General features: G+C 42.1%; 1 protein-coding gene across 1 annotated transcript; it reads left to right on the top strand.

Moving 5' to 3' along the window:
- Positions 1-20,880, top strand: Gfra3 (GDNF family receptor alpha 3). The gene is made up of 8 exons (XM_021727733.3): positions 1-234; positions 7,154-7,441; positions 14,767-14,859; positions 16,313-16,625; positions 19,092-19,195; positions 19,360-19,494; positions 19,866-19,954; positions 20,157-20,880. Exons 1-8 carry the CDS (start codon positions 159-161, stop codon positions 20,241-20,243), a joined length of 1,185 nt encoding a protein of 394 aa, XP_021583408.3. The 5' UTR covers positions 1-158; the 3' UTR covers positions 20,244-20,880.
- Positions 20,881-21,178: the final 298 nt, after the last annotated feature.

The following is a 21,178-nucleotide window of genomic DNA, read 5'->3' as shown; positions in this document are numbered from 1 at the left end:
GCCGGCGCCGCCCGCGAGGAGGGGCGGGAGGCGGCGGTGGGAGGCGCCGGCGGAGGGAGTCCCGCTTTCTGAACTCAAGCTCTAGGAACCGGGAGACAGCGGTGTCCGGCATAGGCAGAGCGCCCTCGGAGGCGGACACCTGACACCCACACCCCGCCATGGTGCGCTCCGCCAGCCGGCGGCTGTCGCCGGTGGTCTTGCTGCTGCTGCTGCTGTTGCTGCCCCTTGGAGCTGGTGAGTGTAGTCTGTGGGTAGGTGCAGCTGGAACCCGCCGGTGCTGCAGGGAGGGGCAGGTGGAGGTGAGCATGTAGGCGGGACACAGTGGGTGCAGCTGCCTCCAGGTCCCGTGTTTGTGTCAGTTCTGGAGTCTGGGAAACTGGAGGAGGAAGACCAGAGGGCCCTGAATACCATGCCTAATACGGTGTCTGAACTCATATAGATTGAGTGCCAGCATTGACCTGGATAAGCAAGCATCTCCTTGCTCCTTGTTCTCCCCCTTCTCTCTTTTGTGACTCATCTACACAATTACAAAATAACCTGCAGCTAGTCTACTATAAGACAGCATCTCTAGGAAGCAAGAAGAATCTGATCATGGGCTGGACTGCCATTTCCTCTAAGCGGCCTTCAACTTCTCTTCACGCCCTTTGAGGTTGTAAGCTGGCCAGAACTTGCTAACATCATCATTTGGTTGTGTGTTGAGAATTTGAAAACTACCCAACTCCACCATACCATATACTTAATTATTATTGTTACTGTTTTTTTTTTTAAACCAGAGATTGAACCTAGAGGATTTACCCACTAAGTCACACCCCAAGCACCGTCCCCTTTTTAATTTTTAAAAAATTTGAGACAAGGTTTGGCAAGTTGCTTAGAGCCTTGCTAAGTTCCTGAGACTGGCTTCATACTTGAAGTCCTCCTGTCTCAGCCTCCAGAGTCTCTGGGATTATAGGCTTGGTCCATCAAGCCAGGTTAAATGTTTACTTTTTAAATTGGTGCAGAAGACACCTTGTTGAGCCAGATGATCTTTTCCTACAAGACACAGCCTGGCTTTAGCACCATGCCATTCACCTAAAGAAGAGCAGTCTAGGCTCCAGCATGCCTAGAAAAATGCCCCATGGCCTTGGGAAATGGGATTAGGTACATGGACTGTCATTCTGGGGCTCCTACCAGAACCTGAGTGAAGAGAATCTCAAGGCAGAGGCCACACTCATTTCCCATCATCTTTCACATTGTGGGATTATAGAAATACAATCTTGGCTGTGAGACAGTTAAGGAAGGAAGGAGAGAAAAGACTGGTTTGTCAAGATAGGTTCAATCAGTGAATCTGGAGAGCAAGACATCACCAATTTGAATTAACTGCCTAGGAAATTTCACTAACCCTAATGTATGGCTTTGTGTCAGGATCAGGGATAAACACTAAATAAATGCCTTCCTCATTAACTAATTCAGGGAAACAGTATAGTTGGCAGATCCATATTTTATAGTATTTGATAGCAGTGATTTCTGATTAAGTGGCTTTGTTGAAAATCCTTAACACAATCATCCAGGAGCTGCTATGTAGGGTCAAGTGCTGCCCAGACCAATTGCTGGTTTTAACAATTAGGTAAAAAATACCACTGCTTGGGCCCCAGTAGAGTCAAGAATAAAGGAGACAACTAACACCCAGGAAAGTAGCATCATGTACTGAAAATCATTCTAAAATAGGTTGGAGCTAGGACTTCTTGGTTCTAACCTCAATCTGGTCTTAGCTTGCTATATTTCTTAATGCATCGTACTTTTCTTATTTATTCATCCATAAAATGGGTGCCCAAGCTATGGGCCTCTCTTCTTTTCTATGGAGAAAAACAAATGAGGATCTTGTGCATAGACTGATCTTCTTCATTTGCTGCTACTCATTCTCTAATGAACCAAGAAGAACTCAGGAGGTCAAGCTGCTGACTAAGTGAGAAATAGACATAGCAGTGGTAGTATAAAGGAGGAAGTAGTGAAGGTATGGTAGAGAATGTAGGGACTGTGACAAATTGAATAGTGCATGACTTGCTGAAAGGAGGCATTCATCACACAACTCCATTTGTTATATTGTGGGCACGTAGGCCCACAGTGTTTTATATTTGAAGAGAAATTGGGAGTCCATAGTTTTATGTGAAATCTTCTGGTTTTTTAAATGTTGGCCACTAGACACAACTTTAAGAAGACCAAAACCCTGTCTCAAATTTAAAAATAGCTGGGGGAGAGGGTTGGGGCTATAGCTCAATGGCAGAGCACTTGCCTTGCATGTGTGAGGCACTAGATTTGATCCTTAGCACTACATAAAAATAAACAAAATAAAGGCATTCTGTCTATCCACAAATACAAAAAAATTTAAAAAAATATTTGGGGGGCTGAGTGCGGTGGTACATGCCTGTAATTTTAGCAGCTCAGGAGGCTAAGGCAGAGAGATTGCAGGTTCAAAGCCAGTCTCAGCAATTTCCCCTGGGGTCAATCCCCAGTACCCCCCAAAAAAGAAAAAAGTTAGGTTTTTTTTTTAAATGGTTGTGATTCAATATTTAAGTTCAGATAAGTATTTACTTATTCCAGTAACAACAATGACTTGAACCTATTTCTTTCAGTGACCTTTTACTGAGTACATACCTGGAGTAGCATCTTATTTCTTTTAAATATATATATATATATATATATATATACATATATATATATATATATATATGTTGTAGTTGGACATAGTACCTCTATTTTGTTTATTTTTATGTGGTGCTAAGGATTGAACCCAGGGCCCCACAGAATTAGAGCGCTCAGCCCCACAGAATTAGAGCGCTCACGTGCGAGGTGAGAGCTCTAATTCTGAGCCACAACCCCAGTCCTGGAGTAGCATCTTAAAGTTTTAGAATTTCTCAACCTATTTAAATTCATGTCCCCTTTTTGGTTAAGGTTTTAAAATCTCATACTTAAATTTCAACTTCTAGCCCTTTTAAATTTACTTTATGGTACCAGGATTGAACCTGGGGTACTTGATCACTGAGCCACATCCCAGCCCTTTTCTTTTGAGACAGGGTCTCACTAAGTTTCTTAGGGCCTTACTAAGTTACTGAGGCTGACTTTGGACTTGCAATTCTTCTGCCTCAGCCTCCTGAGCCACTGGGATTAGCGGCATGAACCACAGTACATGGCCCTTTTATTTTTTTATTTTGAGATGGGCTCAACACTAAGTTGCCAAGATTGACCTTGAGCTTGCAAGCCTCCCAAATCTCTGGGATCTCTATTCTACCATGGCTGGCTAATATATATTTTTTTAAGAGAGAGAGAAGAGATGGGGGGGGGAGAGAGAGAGGGGGGGGGGAGAGAGAGAGAGAAAGAGAGAGAGAGAGAGAGAGAGAGAGATAAATTTTTAATATTTATTTTACAGTTTTCGGTGGACACAACATCTTTATTTTTTATTTTATGTGGTGCTGAGGATCGAACCCAGCACCCCACGCATGCCAGGCCAACGTGTTACCGCTGAGCCACATCCCCAGCCCTGGCTAATATTTTTTTGAAATTTGAAACTTTTTTTCATCTTGCACATATAAAATTACCAAATATGCTTTTTATATTCTCCCTCCCTCCCTTCTTGCTTCTCCTTTTATTTTTATTTTTCTTTCCCCTCCCTCCCACTTGAAATGATCCTCCTATCCTCCTTCCTGTGTGGCTAGGACTATAGGCACATACCACTGCATTAGGCTTAAATATGCTTTTTTAAACTATGTAGTCCCTTTAGAAATTCTGATATATCCCTAAAAGAAAGCTATCATTTCTTTTTCATCCCTTCCATTAAAGGATAGAATCCAGTATCTCTCTCACTTTTATTTTCTGGGAAACAAACCCAGGGCTTCATGCATGCTAGGCAAGCACTCTACCACTGAGCCACATCCCCAGCCTCAGTTCCCCATTTTACTATTAAAGAAACTAAAGTCCAGGGCTGGGGATGTGGCTCAAGCGGTAGCGCGCTTGCCTGGCATGCGTGCGGCCCGGGTTCGATCCTCAGCACCACATACCAACAAAGATGTTGTGTCCGCCGAAAACTAAAAAAAAGAAATATTAAAAATTCTATCTCTCTCTCTCCTTCTCTCTCTTTAAAAAAAAAAAAAAAAGAAAGAAAGAAACTAAAGTCCAGAAAGTGAATTGTCCCAGGCCAGGCTGAGACTAGAATGAGGCAAGTAAAAGAAATGTCAAGAAACTGAAAAACAAAAAATAGAAAGAAACTGATTAGTCAGGTGATGGTGGTACATATCTGTAATCCTGGTGGCTCAGGAGGCTGAGACAGGAGGATCACAGGTTTGAAGCCAGCCTCAAGAATTAGCAAGACTGTATGCAACCTAGTGAGAACCTGTCTTAAAATAAAAAGGGATTAAGTCTTATAAAGGTCTTATAAATCAGAGTATATAGCCAGGCATGGTGGCCCATACCTGTAATCCCAGCAACTCAGGAGGCTGAGGCAAGAGGATCACAAGTTCAAGACCATCCTAAGCAATTTAAGGAGACCCTGTTTCAAAATAAAAAAAGAACTGTGGATGTAGCTCAGTACTAAAGTGCAGTGCCCCTGGGTTCAATCCCTAGTCCCCCCCAAAAAAAAAACAACTAGAATTATGCTTATATAATGGCATGCTATGCAACAATGAAATTAGGCTATTTACTACTATCCTTGTCAATACAGGTGAATTTTACAAACAAAAGAATCCAATGTCTAGCACAATGGAACATATCTATAATCCCAGCTACTTAGAAGGCTAAGGCAGAAGGATCACAAGTTTGAGGCCAAAATGGCTAACTTAGACCCTGTCTTAAACTAAAATTGAAAATATTTGGGGATATAGCTCAGAGATAGAACACTCCTGAGTTCAATCCCAGTGATGAAGAAAAGAAAGCATATTACTAAACAAAATGTACAAATGGATAATAAGAACATAAAAATATGCTCAATATCCTTAGTTATTAGGGAAATGCAAATAAAAAACACAGTGAGATAACACTTCATACCCACAAGGATGGCCATAATTTTAAAAAGTAGAAAACAATTAGAGTTGTCAAGTAAGTATAGAAGCTAGGCTCTTCATATATTGCTAGTGGGAATGTAAAATGTTTATGACTACTGGCAGATCCCCAGAAAGTTAAACAGAAAATTACTGTATGACCCAGCAGCTCTACTCCTAGATAGATATCCAAACAAATTGAAAACAGGTGTTCAAACAAATGCTTGTATATGAATGATACCAGTTACATATAACTAAAGAAGCAGTCACAATATACAAAGGATAGAAACAAATGCCCATCAATTAATGAATGGACAAAAAAATGTGGCATACCCATGCAATGAAATAGTCATCTATAAAAATGAATGAAGCATTGACACAAACTATGGATGGACCTCAGAAACAATATGCTAAACCGGGCACAGTGGTGTGCGCCTGTTACCCCAGTGGCTTGGGAGGCTGAGACAGGAAGATCATGACTTCAAAGCCACCTCAGCAATTTAGTCAGGCCCTAAACAACTCAGTGAGACCCTGTCTCTAAATAAAATACAAAATAGGTTTAAGGATGTGACTTAGTGGTCCAGTGAAGGCCTCTAAATTCAATCCCTGGACCCCCCCCCCCCCCCCCCGCCAAAAAAAAAAAAACTAATATGCTAGGTGAGAAAAGCCAGATATTAAAGATCAATTGTGTTAGCCAGGCACTGATGTGCACACCTATAACCCCAGCAATTGGAAGGCTGAGGAGGAAGGATCATAATTTTGAGACCAACTTTTAGCAATTTAGTAAGACTCTGTCTCAAAAGGGCTGGGGATACAGCTCAGTGGTAAAGCACCCTGGGTTCAATACCCAGTACCAAAAATAAAGATAAAGCCAGACACAGTGGCTCAACCTGTAATTGGAGGATGAGGCAGGAGGATCATGAGTTCAAAGCTAGCCTCAGCAAAAGCAAGGTGCTAAATAACTCAGTAAGGCTCTCTCTAGATAAAATAAAGAAAAGGGCTGGGGATGTGGCTCAGTGGTTGAGTGCCCCTGAGTTCAATCCCTGATACCACCCCCCCACACACACACAAAAAAAAGATAAAAGATCAAGCAAAATTGAGTAATACTCTTTCAATGAAATATATAGGATAGGGCTGGAGTTGTGGTGGAGCACTTGCCTAGCATGTGTGAGGTCCTGGGATCAATCCTCAGCACCATATATAAATAAATAAATTAAATAAAAGATCCATTTACAGCTAAAAAATATTTTTAAAAAAAGAAAAAAGAAATATATAGGATAGGTAAATCCATAGAGACAGAAAGGAGACTACTGGTTCCCAGAGGCTGCTGGAGAGAAGAGTGAATAACAAGTGCTTGTTTAATGGGTATGTGTTTCCTTTTGGGATGAATGAAAATGTTTTGGAATTACAAGTGATAGTTCAACAACATTGTGAATATTCTAAATGCCACTTAGTTGTGTACTTTAAGAAACATAATTTTGTGTGAATTTTATCTCAATAAAAAGCTTTCCAATTAAAATTTTTTATTAAAAAAGATATTAAGGGGCTAGGGTTGTGGCTCAGAGGTAGAGTGAGTACTTAGCATGTGTGAGGCACTGGGTTCGATCCTCAGCACCACATAAAGTAAAATAAAGACACTGTGTCCACCTATAACTAAAAAATAAATATAAAAATAAAGATATTAAGATTGTGTGAAGGAATGAGTTTGGAAGATGAAATCAGTGAGACCAGTAAAGAGGTCTGGCTAAAGAGACAGACATGAAAAAAAGTAAAAAAGAAATATCACCATATTTTTCCAAGACTCAAGAGTATGGAGAGCTTCTATGCATGAATCAGTAGATGAATGATGGGCAGGCGATAGCAAAACTGAACAGAACAGGCAGGGGCAAACCAAACTTAAATAAAAAAGTAGACAGATTCCACATAGGTTGGGGAGTTAATGGGACTTTTTTTAAATTGAATTTAGGATGTAAAGGAGGTTCTGTGGGACTTCTTTCTCTCCACATCATTCCTAAAGGCAATTTGTGCTACCCTTGAGATTTTCTCAAGGTTTCATCAGGAATCTCCCCAATCCTACCTCACAACTGGCTTAATACTCCCAGACAGCTACTCTGATCATATGTGACCCTCATCTGATCTCTCTACAGGAGACTCCCTTCCCACAGAGAGCCGGTTCAGGAACAGTTGTATCCAGGCCAAGAGGAAGTGCCAGGCTGATCCCACTTGCAAGGCTGCTTACCACCACCTGGGTTCTTGCACCTCTAGTCTAAGCACCCCATTACCCTTAGAGGGGCCTTCTTTCCCTGCAGACTGCCTAGAGGCAGCAGAGAAACTCAGGAATAGCTCTCTGATGGGCTGTACATGCCACCGACGCATGAAGAATCAAGCTACCTGCCTGGACATCTATTGGACCATTCATCCTGCCCGCAGCATTGGTGAGACCTCCATCCTAGAGTGGACTAAGCTGAGGAGGATGGCTCTTGGAATTTCTTTTCTTCTTCTTCTTTTTTTTTTTTTTTAATATTGATGTGGGGTTGAGGTTGTGGCTCAGCAGTAGAGTGCTCACCTAGAACATGCAAGGCCCTGGGTTCGATCCTCAACACCATAAATAAATAAAGATAAATAAATGGCTACCACTAAAAAATTTTTAAAAAATTATATTTGATGTATATACCTAAGCATTGCTTTTTTTTTTTTTTTTTTTTTTTTAATGTGGTGCTAGGGATTGAACTTAGGACCTTGTGCATGCAAGGCAAACATTCTACCAGCTGAGCTATATCCCCAGTCATCTTTTTTGTTTACTACTGGGTATTGAGCCCAGAGGCATTCTACTACTGAGTGATATCCCCAGCCCTTTTTACTTTGAAACAGTCTTACTAAATTGCCCAGGCTGAGGCAGGACCTGCCTTAGCTTCCTGGGATTACAAGTGTGCCCCACTTTGGGAGTTGTTTTTCAGTTCTGCAGGATATGGGCCACATAGTAGATTCTGATGGTGATGACAATGAACCTCTGCATTTGGCACCAGTAAGAGATGGAGGGAAAAATTGGCAGTGTCCCTTTGAGCCCTCAAAATACTGCCCTCACGTTTTCCTCTTTTTTTTTTTACCTGTGGTTTCCTCTTGACAGACTTCTAATCCAGGCACAGGCTCAACCTGGGGAGTTCCTAGAGCAGAAAGATACAGAGAGGAGTAGAGAAAAGCAGTTTTAACTCCAAATATCATGTAATCCACAAGTTCAGAGACTGAATGGTATCATCTCAGGCCAGCCTTTAGCAGAAATGATATGATTAACAGAACTGAAGATGGATGATAAAAGTCACAAAAAAAGCCAAAGAGAAGCACTACCTTTGACTCCTTCTATAGGCCGTTTTCTATATTAATCAGCTTTTATTGGACTGTCTTGCAAAACAAAGATTTAGTTCTTGCTCATGTTCTGAGCTGACTGTTTTCATGTTCTGAGCTGACTGTTGTCATTCTGGGATCCAGGCTAAAGGCACAGCCTTTTGTGGGATGTTCCCTTCTCATGGTGAAGGAAATGAGCATTGGTAAACTATACAATGCTTTTAAAAGCTTCTGTTCAAGCCAGGCATGGTAGCAAACACCTATGATACCAGCTACTTAGGAGGCTAAGGCATGAGGATCACAAGTTTGAGCCTTGCAACTTAGTGATCACCTGTCTCAAATATAAAAAGGGCTGGGATTGTAGCCCAATGGTAGAGCACTCTGTGTTCAATCCCCAGTACCAAAACAACAACAATAGAACCCTGCTCAATTGTTACAAATTCCAAAGAGAAAATAATCTGACCAAGCCTCACATTACTAGATTAGGGAAATATATTCCTCCCATAGGGAGACATCAAAAATAACTTGGCAAAACTGGACCTGGTGGCACATACCTATAATCCCAGCAACTCAGGAGACCAAGGCAGGAAGATTGCAAATTTGAACCAGTCTTAGCAACTTAGTGAGACCCTGTCTCAAAAAGGCCTGGAGATATAGCTCAATGGTAAAGCATTCCTGGGGTTCAATTCCCAGTAGCAAAAAAATTAAAAAGTAATAAATAAATCACATGACAATGAGTGAAGATATTTAATCTTATAGGCAAGGCAAAGAATAATTGGAAACAATAATACAATTTACCACAGTTTACAGCTTGATAAAAATATTAATTTCCCCTCCTTCCACAAGTAATATATATCCACCTAATTTTCCAAGGAAGATGTCCTAAAAATTCTATCAGAACATGACATCAAGCTCCAAGTCTAGGATCTTAGGATCTTATGATAGTTTCTATATTGGTTTCTGTTTGTTTGGTTGTAGTTTGAGATAGGGTCTCCCTAAGTTGCTGAGACTGGCTTCAAACTTATGATCCTCCTGCCTCAGCCTCTAGAGTTGTTTCGATAACAGGCATGTGCCACCACGCCTAACCCTAGTTTATATTTTTTTAATATTTATTTTTTAGTTGGAGGTAGACACAATATCTTTATTTCATTTTTATGTGGTGCTGAGGATTGAACCCAGTGCCTCACGCAGGCTAGGTGAGCACTCTACCACTGAGCCACAACTCCAGACCCCCTAGTTTATCTTTATGAGCTAAAAAGGTCATTTGCCTCCCATACATACTCAGTGTACAATAATAGAACAGGCTCAGGATAACTACAACAAACACTTTCAGAATGGGAAGGAATGGGAGGCACACAGCAGACATTGATTCGAAGAATTCTAAAATTTTGCTAGGCATATTTTGCAAGGATCCTCTTCTCTGGGGATCAAACCCAGGGTCTCACACATACCAGTGTCATCCACTGACCACATTCCCAACCCAGGCTTATTCTATAAGAAGACCCCCACACACACACCTTTTTTTTTTTTCCTCTGTGGGAGTAGCTGCCCTATCCATTGTTCTTCAAGGTTCTTGGCTCAACCCTCTGGGAGATCCTGGCTTTTCCATTATTCTCTTTACCACATTTGAAAAGGGCATTGGAGACTACAACCTCTGGGACTGGAGAAGCATTCTTATCCTATTTCCTGTCTGAGGAATGTTGGGGCATTTTTAAGTCTCAAATGGTTACAGTCTTTTTTAATCCAGGCTGTTAGCTGTTAGAAGTACAAGTCTCTCAAAAAGTAATTGCTTTTTATATCTTTGATTCCTTCATCTCATGTGCCAGTAGCCTTTCCCACAAGACATGCACCTCTTTCTAAACCTAATTAGAAGTTCCCTGTCCCTATCAGACCTCTATGGGAGAGTCACTACTTTAGTTTTCTTTCCCTGAGTACATTTGTCCAACTGGCAGATCTATTTGGTACCATCTTAATCAATTGAGAAATCTTCATAAACTCCAGGATAGCCACATACTTAATTTGGTCTTTCCCCCAAGCCTGACTGTTATCAACTTTATCACTCAAAGCATTTTCAATTTTATCTTTTACCATTTGAATATGAGATATAGTTGCTGCATCTCTTCATCCTTCAAGTCTTGGAATTTCTGGATTCTTTTGTCCATATCCTCCCTACTTGCAAACCAGCCAATTCTTTTATTTTTTATTTTGTCAAGACACCTTTTCACTACAACCAGGCTGGTCTTGAACTCCTGGACTCAAGGAATCCTCCTGCCTCAGCCTCTCTAGTAGCTGGGACTGCAGACAGGCACCACCATGCCTATCTGCTAAACTGGCCAATTCTTTTCTGAGCTTCTGTTTTTCTCTTAATACCTTGCCAAATGCAGCCAGTAACAATCAAGACATACTAGTAACCTTCTGCTTCTCGGCTTCTTCCCCTTAAAACACAAGTTCGTTCAGCATAAGCTCATCTTCCTTCCAAATTATTAGGGGAAATAATTTACCAAATGCTTTGTTACTGCATAATGAAGACTACTATTTTTCCAGCCCCCAGAAAGCTTCTTCTCTATCCACTGCCCAGTTCCAAAGAATTGCTACATATTTGGATTTTTGTTCCTACAGCAATCTACCTATAGGTAAAAATTGCATTTTTTCTTCCCCTTACCCCAATTGTTTTTGTTTTGTTTTGTTTTTGTGGTACTGAGAATCAAACTCAGGGCCTTAAGGGTACTAAGCAGCATTCGACCACTGAGCAACACCTCCTAACGCCCTAATTGCATTGCTTTTGTGTGATGGGGGTCCTGGGGATTGAACGCCAGGGGCACTTTACCGCTGAGCTACACCCCAGCTCTTATTTTTTATTTTGAGCGGTTTCTCACTCAGTCTTTCTGAGTTAGTGAGGCTAAACTCAAATTTGCAATCCTCTTCACTCAGTCTCCCAAATTGTTGGGATTACAAGTGTGTGTGTCACTATACCCAGCCTCCAGTTGCTTTTTTGTTTTTGGTACTAGGGATTGAACCCAGGGACACTTTACCACTAAGCTACGTCTCCAATCTTTTTTACTTTTTATTTTTGACTGAGTTTCACTAAATTGCTGAGATTGGCCCAGAACTTGCAATCCTCCTGCCTTAGCCTCCCAAATTGCTGGGATTATAGGTGTATGCTGCCACACCCTGCTCCTTGATTGCATTTCTTTTTTTTTAATATTTATTATTTTTTATTTATAGTTGGACACATTATCTTTATTTCATTCTTATGTGGTGCTGAGGATCAACCCTAGGGCCTCACACATGCTAGGTGAGCGCTCTACCACTGAGCCCGAGCCCCAGCCCCTCCTTGATTGCATTTCTAATAAGAATTTGCTAGGGGGCTGGGGATGTGGCTCAAGTGGTAGCGCGCTCGCCTGGCATGCGTGCGGCCCGGGTTCGATCCTCAGCACCACATACCAACAAAGATGTTGTGTCTGCCGAGAACTAAAAAATAAATATTAAAAATTCTCTCTCTCTCTCTCTCTCTCTCTCTCTCTCTCTCTCTCTCCCTCCCTCCTCTCTCACTCTCTCTTTAAAAAAAAAAATAAGAATTTGCTAGGTTAAACTTTAGTTACAACCAGCCCACCCCATCCCCATCTCTTTTTTAACAATAAACATTTATTTCTTGCTCATTTTATGTACTGCAGACTTCCAAGCATTGGATTTGTCTCTGTTCTATCAATTATCTTCATTTAAAGTAAGAGAGGAAAAAGTAATAACGATATAATTGTTCTTTTTTTTTTTTTTGGTATTGGGGACTGAACCACTGAGCCACATCCCCCACCTTTTTAGTTTTTATTTTGGACAGGGCCTCACTAAGTTGCTTAAGCCTTTATGAAATTGCTGAGACTGGCCTCGAATTTGCAATCCTGCCTCAGCTTCTCAAGCTGCTGGGATTATAGGCATGTGCTACCATACTGGGCAATATGATGGTTCTTAAAGCTTCAGCTCAGCCTGGGCACAGTGGTGCATGCCTACTTGGGAGGATGAGGCAGGAGGATTCCAAGATCAAAGCAGCAACTTAGATCCTAAGCAGCTTAGTGAGACCCTTTCTCAAAATATATTAGAAAAAGGACTGGAGATGTGGCTCAGTGGGTAAGGGTTCTTGGGTTTAACCCTAATAGCAAAAAAAAAAAAAAAAAAAAAAGCTCTGCTTAGATGTGATTTACATCACTTCAATTTATAGTCCACCAGCCAGAGCAAATCATGGGACCAAGCCTGACTGACATTGAAGTACGATCCACAGGGGCTGTGAAAAGTCACATGGCAACAGATAGGGAGGTATAATCCTCCCACAGTGTGGGGGACAAATAATTGAATGATAAAACAATTTTACCACACCACTTGTTCTCTGTTTCCTACTCCTAATTTCTTCTCTTTTTTAACTTCCCCAGAGACTTCTTCCAGGATTCTCCTGTTTCTCTGTTTTCTTTCCCCTTTGGAGCTCTCAGGTCTTCTGATATATCTAGCCCATCCTCTCTTGTTTGCCTGATAACATCCATATACCTGCCCACCTGAACATGCATTTACAAAGGCTTCTTGGATGACATTCCTGCAAGCTTATCTTTCTCATCTCTCTCTTCCAAAAAGATTTATTAACCAATATTTATTGAGCCCCTCCCAAGCATAGGGGCAATACACTGATTTGATAAGACTTAGTAAGTCCCCTTAAGGAGTCTGCAGTCCCTTGTGGGTGTCTGAGAAAGATGCATATACTTTGAGATCATTTTGTCTCTCTCTCTCTTTCTTTTTTTTTTTTTTTTTTCTCAGTTAGTGCCTGGCCTCACTTCCGTTTCTCCAGAATGCTATACATCTCCATAGTCAAGCATTCAGGCCTATAGCAGAGTGCCCCATTGTCCCTTCTATAATAGCAAGGGAAAACAAGGCAGAGTTCCCTTGCCTGATTCCAAACAAACAATATGTCTGAGAGCTAGGATCCAGAAACTCTGAAATTGTTGTTGGAGTATCCAGTTGGGATCCAGGTCCTTGGTGTCCCAAACAGAGAAATGAGGAAGACATATAGAAGCAGCTGGGCATGCTGGCACAACCTATAATCCCATTGGCTCTGGAGGGTGAGGCAGGATGATAGCAAGTTCAAAGCCAGCCTCAGCAATTTAGCAAGGCCCTAAGCAATTCAGTGAGACCCTGCTTCTAAATAAAATACAAAAACGTGCTGGGGATGTGGCTCAGTGGTTGAGTGACTCTGGGTCTCTGGTACCAAAAAAAGAAAAAGAAAAAAGAAAGAAAGACAGACACAGAAATAGCAGGAAATAGCAGATTTATTACAGGTGAAGATAGCACTCCGTAAGGTAGAGAAGAGTGGGCTGACCGAGAGAGAGGCTCAGGTCCCAATGTCTGGAAATCAGCTGCTGGGCTATAAGTCATTCTCTTTCCTATACAGACTAAATTGAAGACCTTACCCTGTTTGCTCCTATTGGTTACCTTATGATACCTGATTAGAATATTCTCTAATCACCCCCCACAGCATTGGTTACTTTAGAAACCTAATTAGAATACTGCCTACTTTACTGCCATTGGTCCATTTAAAATACTGAACCTGTGGCAGGAGTTGTCATGGTGATAAGTCCTCAGTGTCAGGAGTTGTCATAGTAATGGGACTTATTGTAAACAGAAACATGACTTATCTCCCTGTATTGTCCAGTGGCATCTTTTTTTTTTAAATATTTTTTTTAGTTGTAGATGGGCACAACACCTTTATTTTGTTTATTTAGTTTGTGTGGTGCTGGGGATCAAACCCAGTGCTTCATTCATGCTAGACAAGCTCTCTACCACTGAGCCACAACCCCAGCCCCCAGTGGCATCTTTCTTATACCCTGTCTCCACCATCTTGATGTCCCTGAACTTCTACTTACCAGAATCAGATAGTTCAGAGTTCATATCTCGGCAAGTAACAATTAAACCTCTCTCCTCCTCAATTTCTTTTTGCCTACCCAAAGGCTTCTATTCTTATCAGTTTATTTGTTGGGCCAAATCCATATCTTTTTTTTTTTTTTGGTACCTGGAATTGAACTCAGGAGCACTCGACCACTGAGCCATACCCCAGCCTTATTTTATATTTTATTTAGAGACAGGGACTCATGGAATTGCTTTAGTGCCTCGCCATTGCTGAGGCTGGCTTTGAACTCACCATTCTCCTGTCCCAGCCTCCCAAGCCGCTGGGATTACAGACATGCCCCACCATGTCCAGGACAACCCATATCTTTATGGCTCTGCATTTTTCTTATCTTTGCACACCTTGCAGCTAGTTATAGGTTGTGCCTTTTCCTTTGCTGCATAGAGCTTGAGGTCTGACCCAGCAGCCTGAGCCCCTCCTCCTGCTCCTACCCCTCCAAGGTCCTTAGCATTCTGGTGCTCCCTACCTTGTTTTTAGGTGATTATGAACTGGATGTCTCCCCCTATGAAGATCCAGTGACTAGAAAACCCTGGAAAATGAATCTCAGCAAGCTGGACATACTCAAACCAGGTGTGGAAGGCAAGCCTAGGATGGGAAACTGGGAAGTGGGAGGCTGAGCTGGGCCAAGGGAAGGGTGGCTGGGGGAAGCACAAACTTAGGGGCTTACAGAGTAAGTTTCTAGCCTGCCAGGTGACTGAATAAACACTGTGTCAGCGTAGAAGTCTGAGTTGTCTTGCATGGTCTGCTTTCATGGGAATCATCAAAAAAAATAACAATTATTAGTCAGGCATTCAGAGAAAACCCATTAGGTCCCCCTGGTCCCTACAAAGAGGATGGTGGGAGTGGCAGTAGTTACAGAAAGAAAAGTACAGAAATGGAATATTTAGACACAGCAAGGAAAGTAGCCTTTTTGTCCATAAAGACTAGAAAATTGTTTTCAACCATTCTAATGGAATGGGCGAGGTGTTGGGCAGAGAAAATAATGAGGTTTTGTCTCCCCACAGGGGTGACTAGGGTGGAGAACCATCAGCCTGGCAAGGACTACAATGCATGTTTTTTCAGGAGTGTAAGGTCGAGAGTTAATTGAAAAAGAACACACATATATGCACTATTTTTTGAGGAGAAGAAAGCTTTGTTGTATGGTCAATTCTGTAAAAATTAGAATTTTGAAGCGAGCTTTGTTGTATAGCTAGTTTTATGTATTAGAATTTTAAGGGAAAACTAGAGATTTATACATGGCAAATTCTTAGTTTCAAGGAATCAGTGAATGACCTGTTTAAGTTATTTAGTTGTTCTGGGCTGAAATATTCTTTTTATAGAAAAATCATCAGGAAGCTAGTGATGGAGCTTAGCAGTAAGGTACATGCTTAGCATGCATGAAGCCCTAGGTTCCCTGGATTTGATTCCCAGCAACCTACACTGAGTCCTGAAAAAAAGAAAGGAAAAAAGAGGAAATATCGCCATACTTTTCCAAGACTTGGAAAAGAACTTTTATGCATGAATCATTAGATGAATGAAGGGTAGGTAATAGTAAAACTGAATAAAAAGGTACAAACCAAACCTAAATAGAATTTAGTTGCATTTGTTTCCAGCAGTTCAAAAACTGCTATGGAATGTTGCAAGACCTCTAGGTTATGATTTTCACTGTGGGATCATACTGCACAGCATTGAAGGAAGTATTTTGGTTATTTGAACTTTGTGGATGCTTGGTTCTAGATAAGTGGTTATTAGATATATAGAGATGATGATGATGATGATGATGATGATGGAGGATGATGTTTACCTAGTCAAGATAAGGAACAGAATAGAAAAGGCTTCATAGTACCAGATACAGTTTGTGGGGAGAGAGAAAACCTTGAATTAGCAGTAGCTTTATTCCGGACTTGAATTCAAGTCCTCCCTTTCCTCCTACCCCCATTTCTTCCTTGTTAAATTGGGTTTGCTGGGGTTCCTTAGGGATACTGAACTACAGGTGATGCAGAAAGGATGTGGTCTAGTGATTTAGTGCCCTTCTTCCCTACAGACTCCGATCTCTGCCTCAAATTTGCTATGCTGTGTACTCTTAATGAGAAGTGTGACCGACTACGCAAGGGTTACGGGGAGGCCTGTTCAGGACACCGCTGCCAGCGCCAAGTCTGCCTTGGACAGCTGCGTTCCTTCTTTGAGAGGGCCTTAGAGCCTCTTGCGCAGGGCCTGCTGCTGTGTCCCTGCTTGCCCACTGACCGCAGCTGTGGGGAGCGTAGGCGCAACACTATTGCTCCCAGCTGTGCACTGCCAACTGAGGCCCCCAACTGTCTGGATTTGCAGCGCCTCTGTTTCACGGATCCACTGTGCAGGTAGGTGCAGGGTCTGGGCTGCAGGATGGGCATGGGTGTGACATGTTCCATTCCTTCTGGCCACCTTCCTGCACCGGTTGGATCTAACTGCCCTCAGGGAACAGTGGACCCACAAGGTGCTTCGCCTTAGATATTTTGTGAAACTCATATTAAAAAGATTATAGCTTTTGACCTGGTGCGATGGTCACACCTGTAGTCCCAGCTCTCAGAAGCTGAAGAGGGAAGACTCCTTGCGTCTGAGTGTTCTAGACCAACCTGGGAAAAATAACAAAACCTCCTTTATGTAATAACTTCAGAAAACATAAACATGTATAAAAAATACCACTTATGGGCACAGTGGCACAGGCCTATATAAAAAATACCACTCAAAATTCCCTCACCTAAAGATAATCTACCATAATTTGGGAAGCATTTGCTTCCAGTTATTTTTCTGGAAAAATGAAATGAAGACCCAGTGACTAGAAAATCCTGGAAAATGAATCTCAGCAAGCTGGACATGCCCAAACCAGATGTGAAGGACAAGCCATCACTTTTAGTTCTCCACAAAAACTGGAATAATAATACAGACCTCTAGTCATGATTATATTACTTATGTAGAGTACTTAGCCTACTGGGGCAGAGTTAAGTCCTCAATAAATGGTAATGCTAATTTTGTCATTTATTGTCCTTTAAGAACTCCATGTATTTATGTAGGGAGGTTTGCATTTCATTGCTGGGGTTTGAACCCAGAGCCTCACAAATGCTAGGCACTGAAAATCTGAAATTCCAATCTGGTTTTCCTGTGTCTTCTCAGTACAAAACAACAAATTGAACTTATCATCTGTTCAAGTAACATTTTTGACAATAAATGTCATACCAACCATGGTATACAACTTAGATCTATTGCTTAATTTTTTGTGACAGATGATGCAGTAAGGAAAGTAGTTTACCTCTTTGATTACTACTTTCCTTATCTGCAAAGTCAGGGCTCTCTATAATCAGAATATTAGCATTTACTAAGTACTTCCTATGAGCCAGATATTGATTTAAGTACTTAACATGTATTAACTCATATAAGCCTCATAAGAACTCTATAAGATAGATGCTCTTGTTTTAATCATCCTCAGTTTACAAATGAAAAAAAAAGAAAAGAATGGTTAAATAACCATTTATAGGTACACAAGGAACACAGCTAGTAGGTTAGGTTTGTTAAGTTTGGGGTAAACAGGTCTGACTTAGAGTCTATGCTTTTAACTTTTCTGCTGTACTGCCTATTACTACACTAGTAGCTAATACTATTATATAACAGGTACTAGGTTAGATGGCTAAGATATTGTCTCTATCTTCAACGAGTTCATAGTAGAGTGGAGGTGACAGAGAAGTAAACCATTGACCCAACCCAGAAATGTATTGAAAACTGCAGAAAAACATATAGAAAGAAAAACACCCACAATTACATCACCCAAACAGAACTAGCCTTACGTATTGTGGAATGAATGTTAATAATAATATCTGACTGGGTACTGTGGTGCACAATTGTAGTCCCAGCTACTTGGGAAATTGAGACAGAAGGATCAAAAGTTCCAGACCAACCTGCGTAACATATCAAGCCCCTGTCTCGATATAAAAAATTTTAGTATACTTCAGTGCCTAAAATGTGCAAGTCCCTGGGTTCTATCCCCAAAACCACAAATGATAGTAATAATAATAACATCTAATATTTATTTATTTATTTGGCAGTACTAGGGATTGAACCCAGGGCTGCTCTGCCACTGAGCTACATCCTCAGCCCTTTTTATTTATTTAGAGGCAGGGTATTGCTAAATTGCCAAGGTTGGTCTTGAATTTGTAATCCTCCTGCCTCAGCCTCCTGAGACACTGGGATTATGGGTACATGCCACCACACCAAGCTCATATCTAACATTTATTAAACAATATGTGCCAGGCACTATGCTGGATGTGATACATGCATTCTCTTATTTCATCTATGAAAATCTGCCAGGTTGTGCTTTTATCCTATTTTACAGTCTAGGAAACTGGGGTGAAAGAAGCTGTCTAAGATCTCATAATTAGAGATTATGAAGCCTAAATTCAGAGTGATGTGCTGAAGGCCCTGGGTTAAAAGTGACAGGGGCAGGCTTCACTGAGGATAAGTTGGGGTGGACCAAGCACTGAAAGCAGAGGAGGAATTGGGGTGACAATGAGCTTGCCAGGCTAAAGAGCAGCAAGGATAAAGGCTGCAGGGCAGATCTTCATTGGGGACTCTTGAAATTTCCCTTCTTGATCCAGGCATGGTAGCTTATGTCTCTAATCCCAACTACTTTGGAAGCTGAGGCTGGAGGATCACAAGTCTTCAAAATTGTGATTTTTAGACCCTTCTCAAAATTAAGATAAATAAATAAAAAGGACTAGGGGTATAGCCCAGTGGTACAGTACCCCCTTCAGAACTGCCAAAAAAAAAAAAAATTTTTTTTTCCTTTCTTCCAGATCACGCCTGGTAGATTTCCAGACCCACTGCCATCCTATGGACATCCTGGGGACTTGTGCAACAGAACAGTCCAGATGTCTGCGAGCATACCTGGGGCTGATTGGTGAGGCTGGGGCATATGTAGAGAACCCACAGGATGGGCTCACCCTAAAGGTGAGAATACTCTGAAGACCCGGATGGTATGGTCCTGAGATGGGTGGGAGAGGGTTGGAGCTAAAGGAGGGTTAGCCTGGGCCCTGACAACTGCTTCCCCTTTTCATCCCACAGGAACTGCCATGACCCCCAACTTCATCAGCAACATCAACACTAGTGTTGCCCTAAGCTGCACCTGCCGAGGCAGTGGCAACCTGCAGGAGGAGTGTGAAGGGCTGGAGAGGTCCTTCTCCCACAACCCCTGCCTCAGTGAGTATACTCTTGCTCCCAGCCCCTGGGTTGGATTAGCTAAAGCCGAGGTGATAGGATGGGGTCAACTCTGGCCCAGATTGGTTTCATCCAGCTCCTCAGAGCAGCCCAATTCTGTTTTAATTTCCATACCCCCAGCCCCAGCCTTTCTTCCTTCTGCCCCTCTCTGAGTAACCCCTAACACTGCCTGTTCAACCTGTCTGGGCTCCTGAGACATCTCCAGCTTGAGGAACAAGCAAGCAGAAGGAGATATTCCTACCCATCTGTTCCCCTAGATCCCAGGGTCCCCATGGCATTCCCTTTCCTGCCTTGGGAGTCTAGGAATCTGCTTCTACCATGTCTTTCCAATCTTCCTTCTTTCCTCTGCTCAGTGGAGGCCATTGCAGCTAAGATGCGTTATCACAGCCAGCTTTTCTCCCAGGACTGGGAAGACGCCACCTTTTCTGTGATGGAGCAAAAGGTAGGGCCTCCTCTGCTGTACCTCTTAAACGTTTACTGACCATCTGGGGAAAACTCAACTAAGCAAACAAAGGGATGGGGGCACTATTCTATAGACCTCTAATGGACACCTCAGGGGCAGGGGGCAGTCTTAACTGAGGCTGAGGTAGTGAAGAGAGGTAAAGATACCTCCCTAAAAGAACTCTATTCCATTTCTTTCACAGAAAGACTCTGCTCTGAGGCCACAGCCCTGGATGCCCTTTCTTTTTTCCTGTACATTTACCTTGATTCTACTTTGGAGCCTCTGGTAGCTGAATTTTACCCAGAGGCCTTCTTCCTCACTACCACACCCAGCCTGATTGCCACCTATGAAGGGTGAAAAAAGAACAGCATCCAGAGGAGGTGCAGTGTACAACATGGCAGCCCCAACCCTACCTAGAACTTGCAGTTGGCTCCAGATGAGGCCATAGTAGATGCTACGGGCTATGACCTCCAGATCCTAACTAGTTAACCTCATTCCTCCACCACTTTTATCCTCATTTCTGACTCAGGCTGCCCTCCTTAGGATTTAATGGCTATCATTTAGCCATGTCTTCTGGTGGTGACCAGCTCCACTAGGCTCTCCCCTTCCTTTCTCCCATCTACCCATAATCATCCAGAGTCTAACAAATCAGTCATTCCTTATTGCATTCTTCAGGTAGGCAGGGCTGAAAGTTCTGAGGCAGCCTAGAAAGACATTTTTCTTGTGAAGAAGGCTGGAGCAATACTCCTGACCCCTTGTTCCATCCTTTGAATGGAGGATGGAAACCTTCTGCCTGCCCTGCTCTGCCCTGGGATCCTGGAGAACATTTGGAAATCAGGAGCTGAAGCCTTTGGTCTTTGCTTTATTCCTACTGCTGTTCTAAAGCCCCCTGACCTCTTGGATCATAATTAAACATTTTGACCCAAGACTTATGCTCTTTTCCCATTTTATCAAATTTTGAATTTTTCCATAATTTGGGATGTTATAGATACAAGGATACAGGCCAGATGGTGAAGAGACACAACTGCTATATGACTTCAGGCAAGGCTCTCAGCCCCTGTGTTCTTTTTAAATATTTATTTATTTATTTATTAGTTTTTGGCAGACACAACATCTTTGTTTGTATGTGGTGCTGAGGATCGAACCCAGGCCACACACATGCCAGGCGAGCGCGCTACCACTTGAGCCACATCCCAAGCCCCTCAGCCCCTGTGTTCTTGACAT

Source organism: Ictidomys tridecemlineatus, chromosome 1 (assembly GCF_052094955.1).
Source record: "Ictidomys tridecemlineatus isolate mIctTri1 chromosome 1, mIctTri1.hap1, whole genome shotgun sequence".
Taxonomy (NCBI): Eukaryota; Metazoa; Chordata; class Mammalia; order Rodentia; family Sciuridae; genus Ictidomys; species Ictidomys tridecemlineatus.
This window is presented reverse-complemented; position numbering and strand designations above follow the sequence as displayed.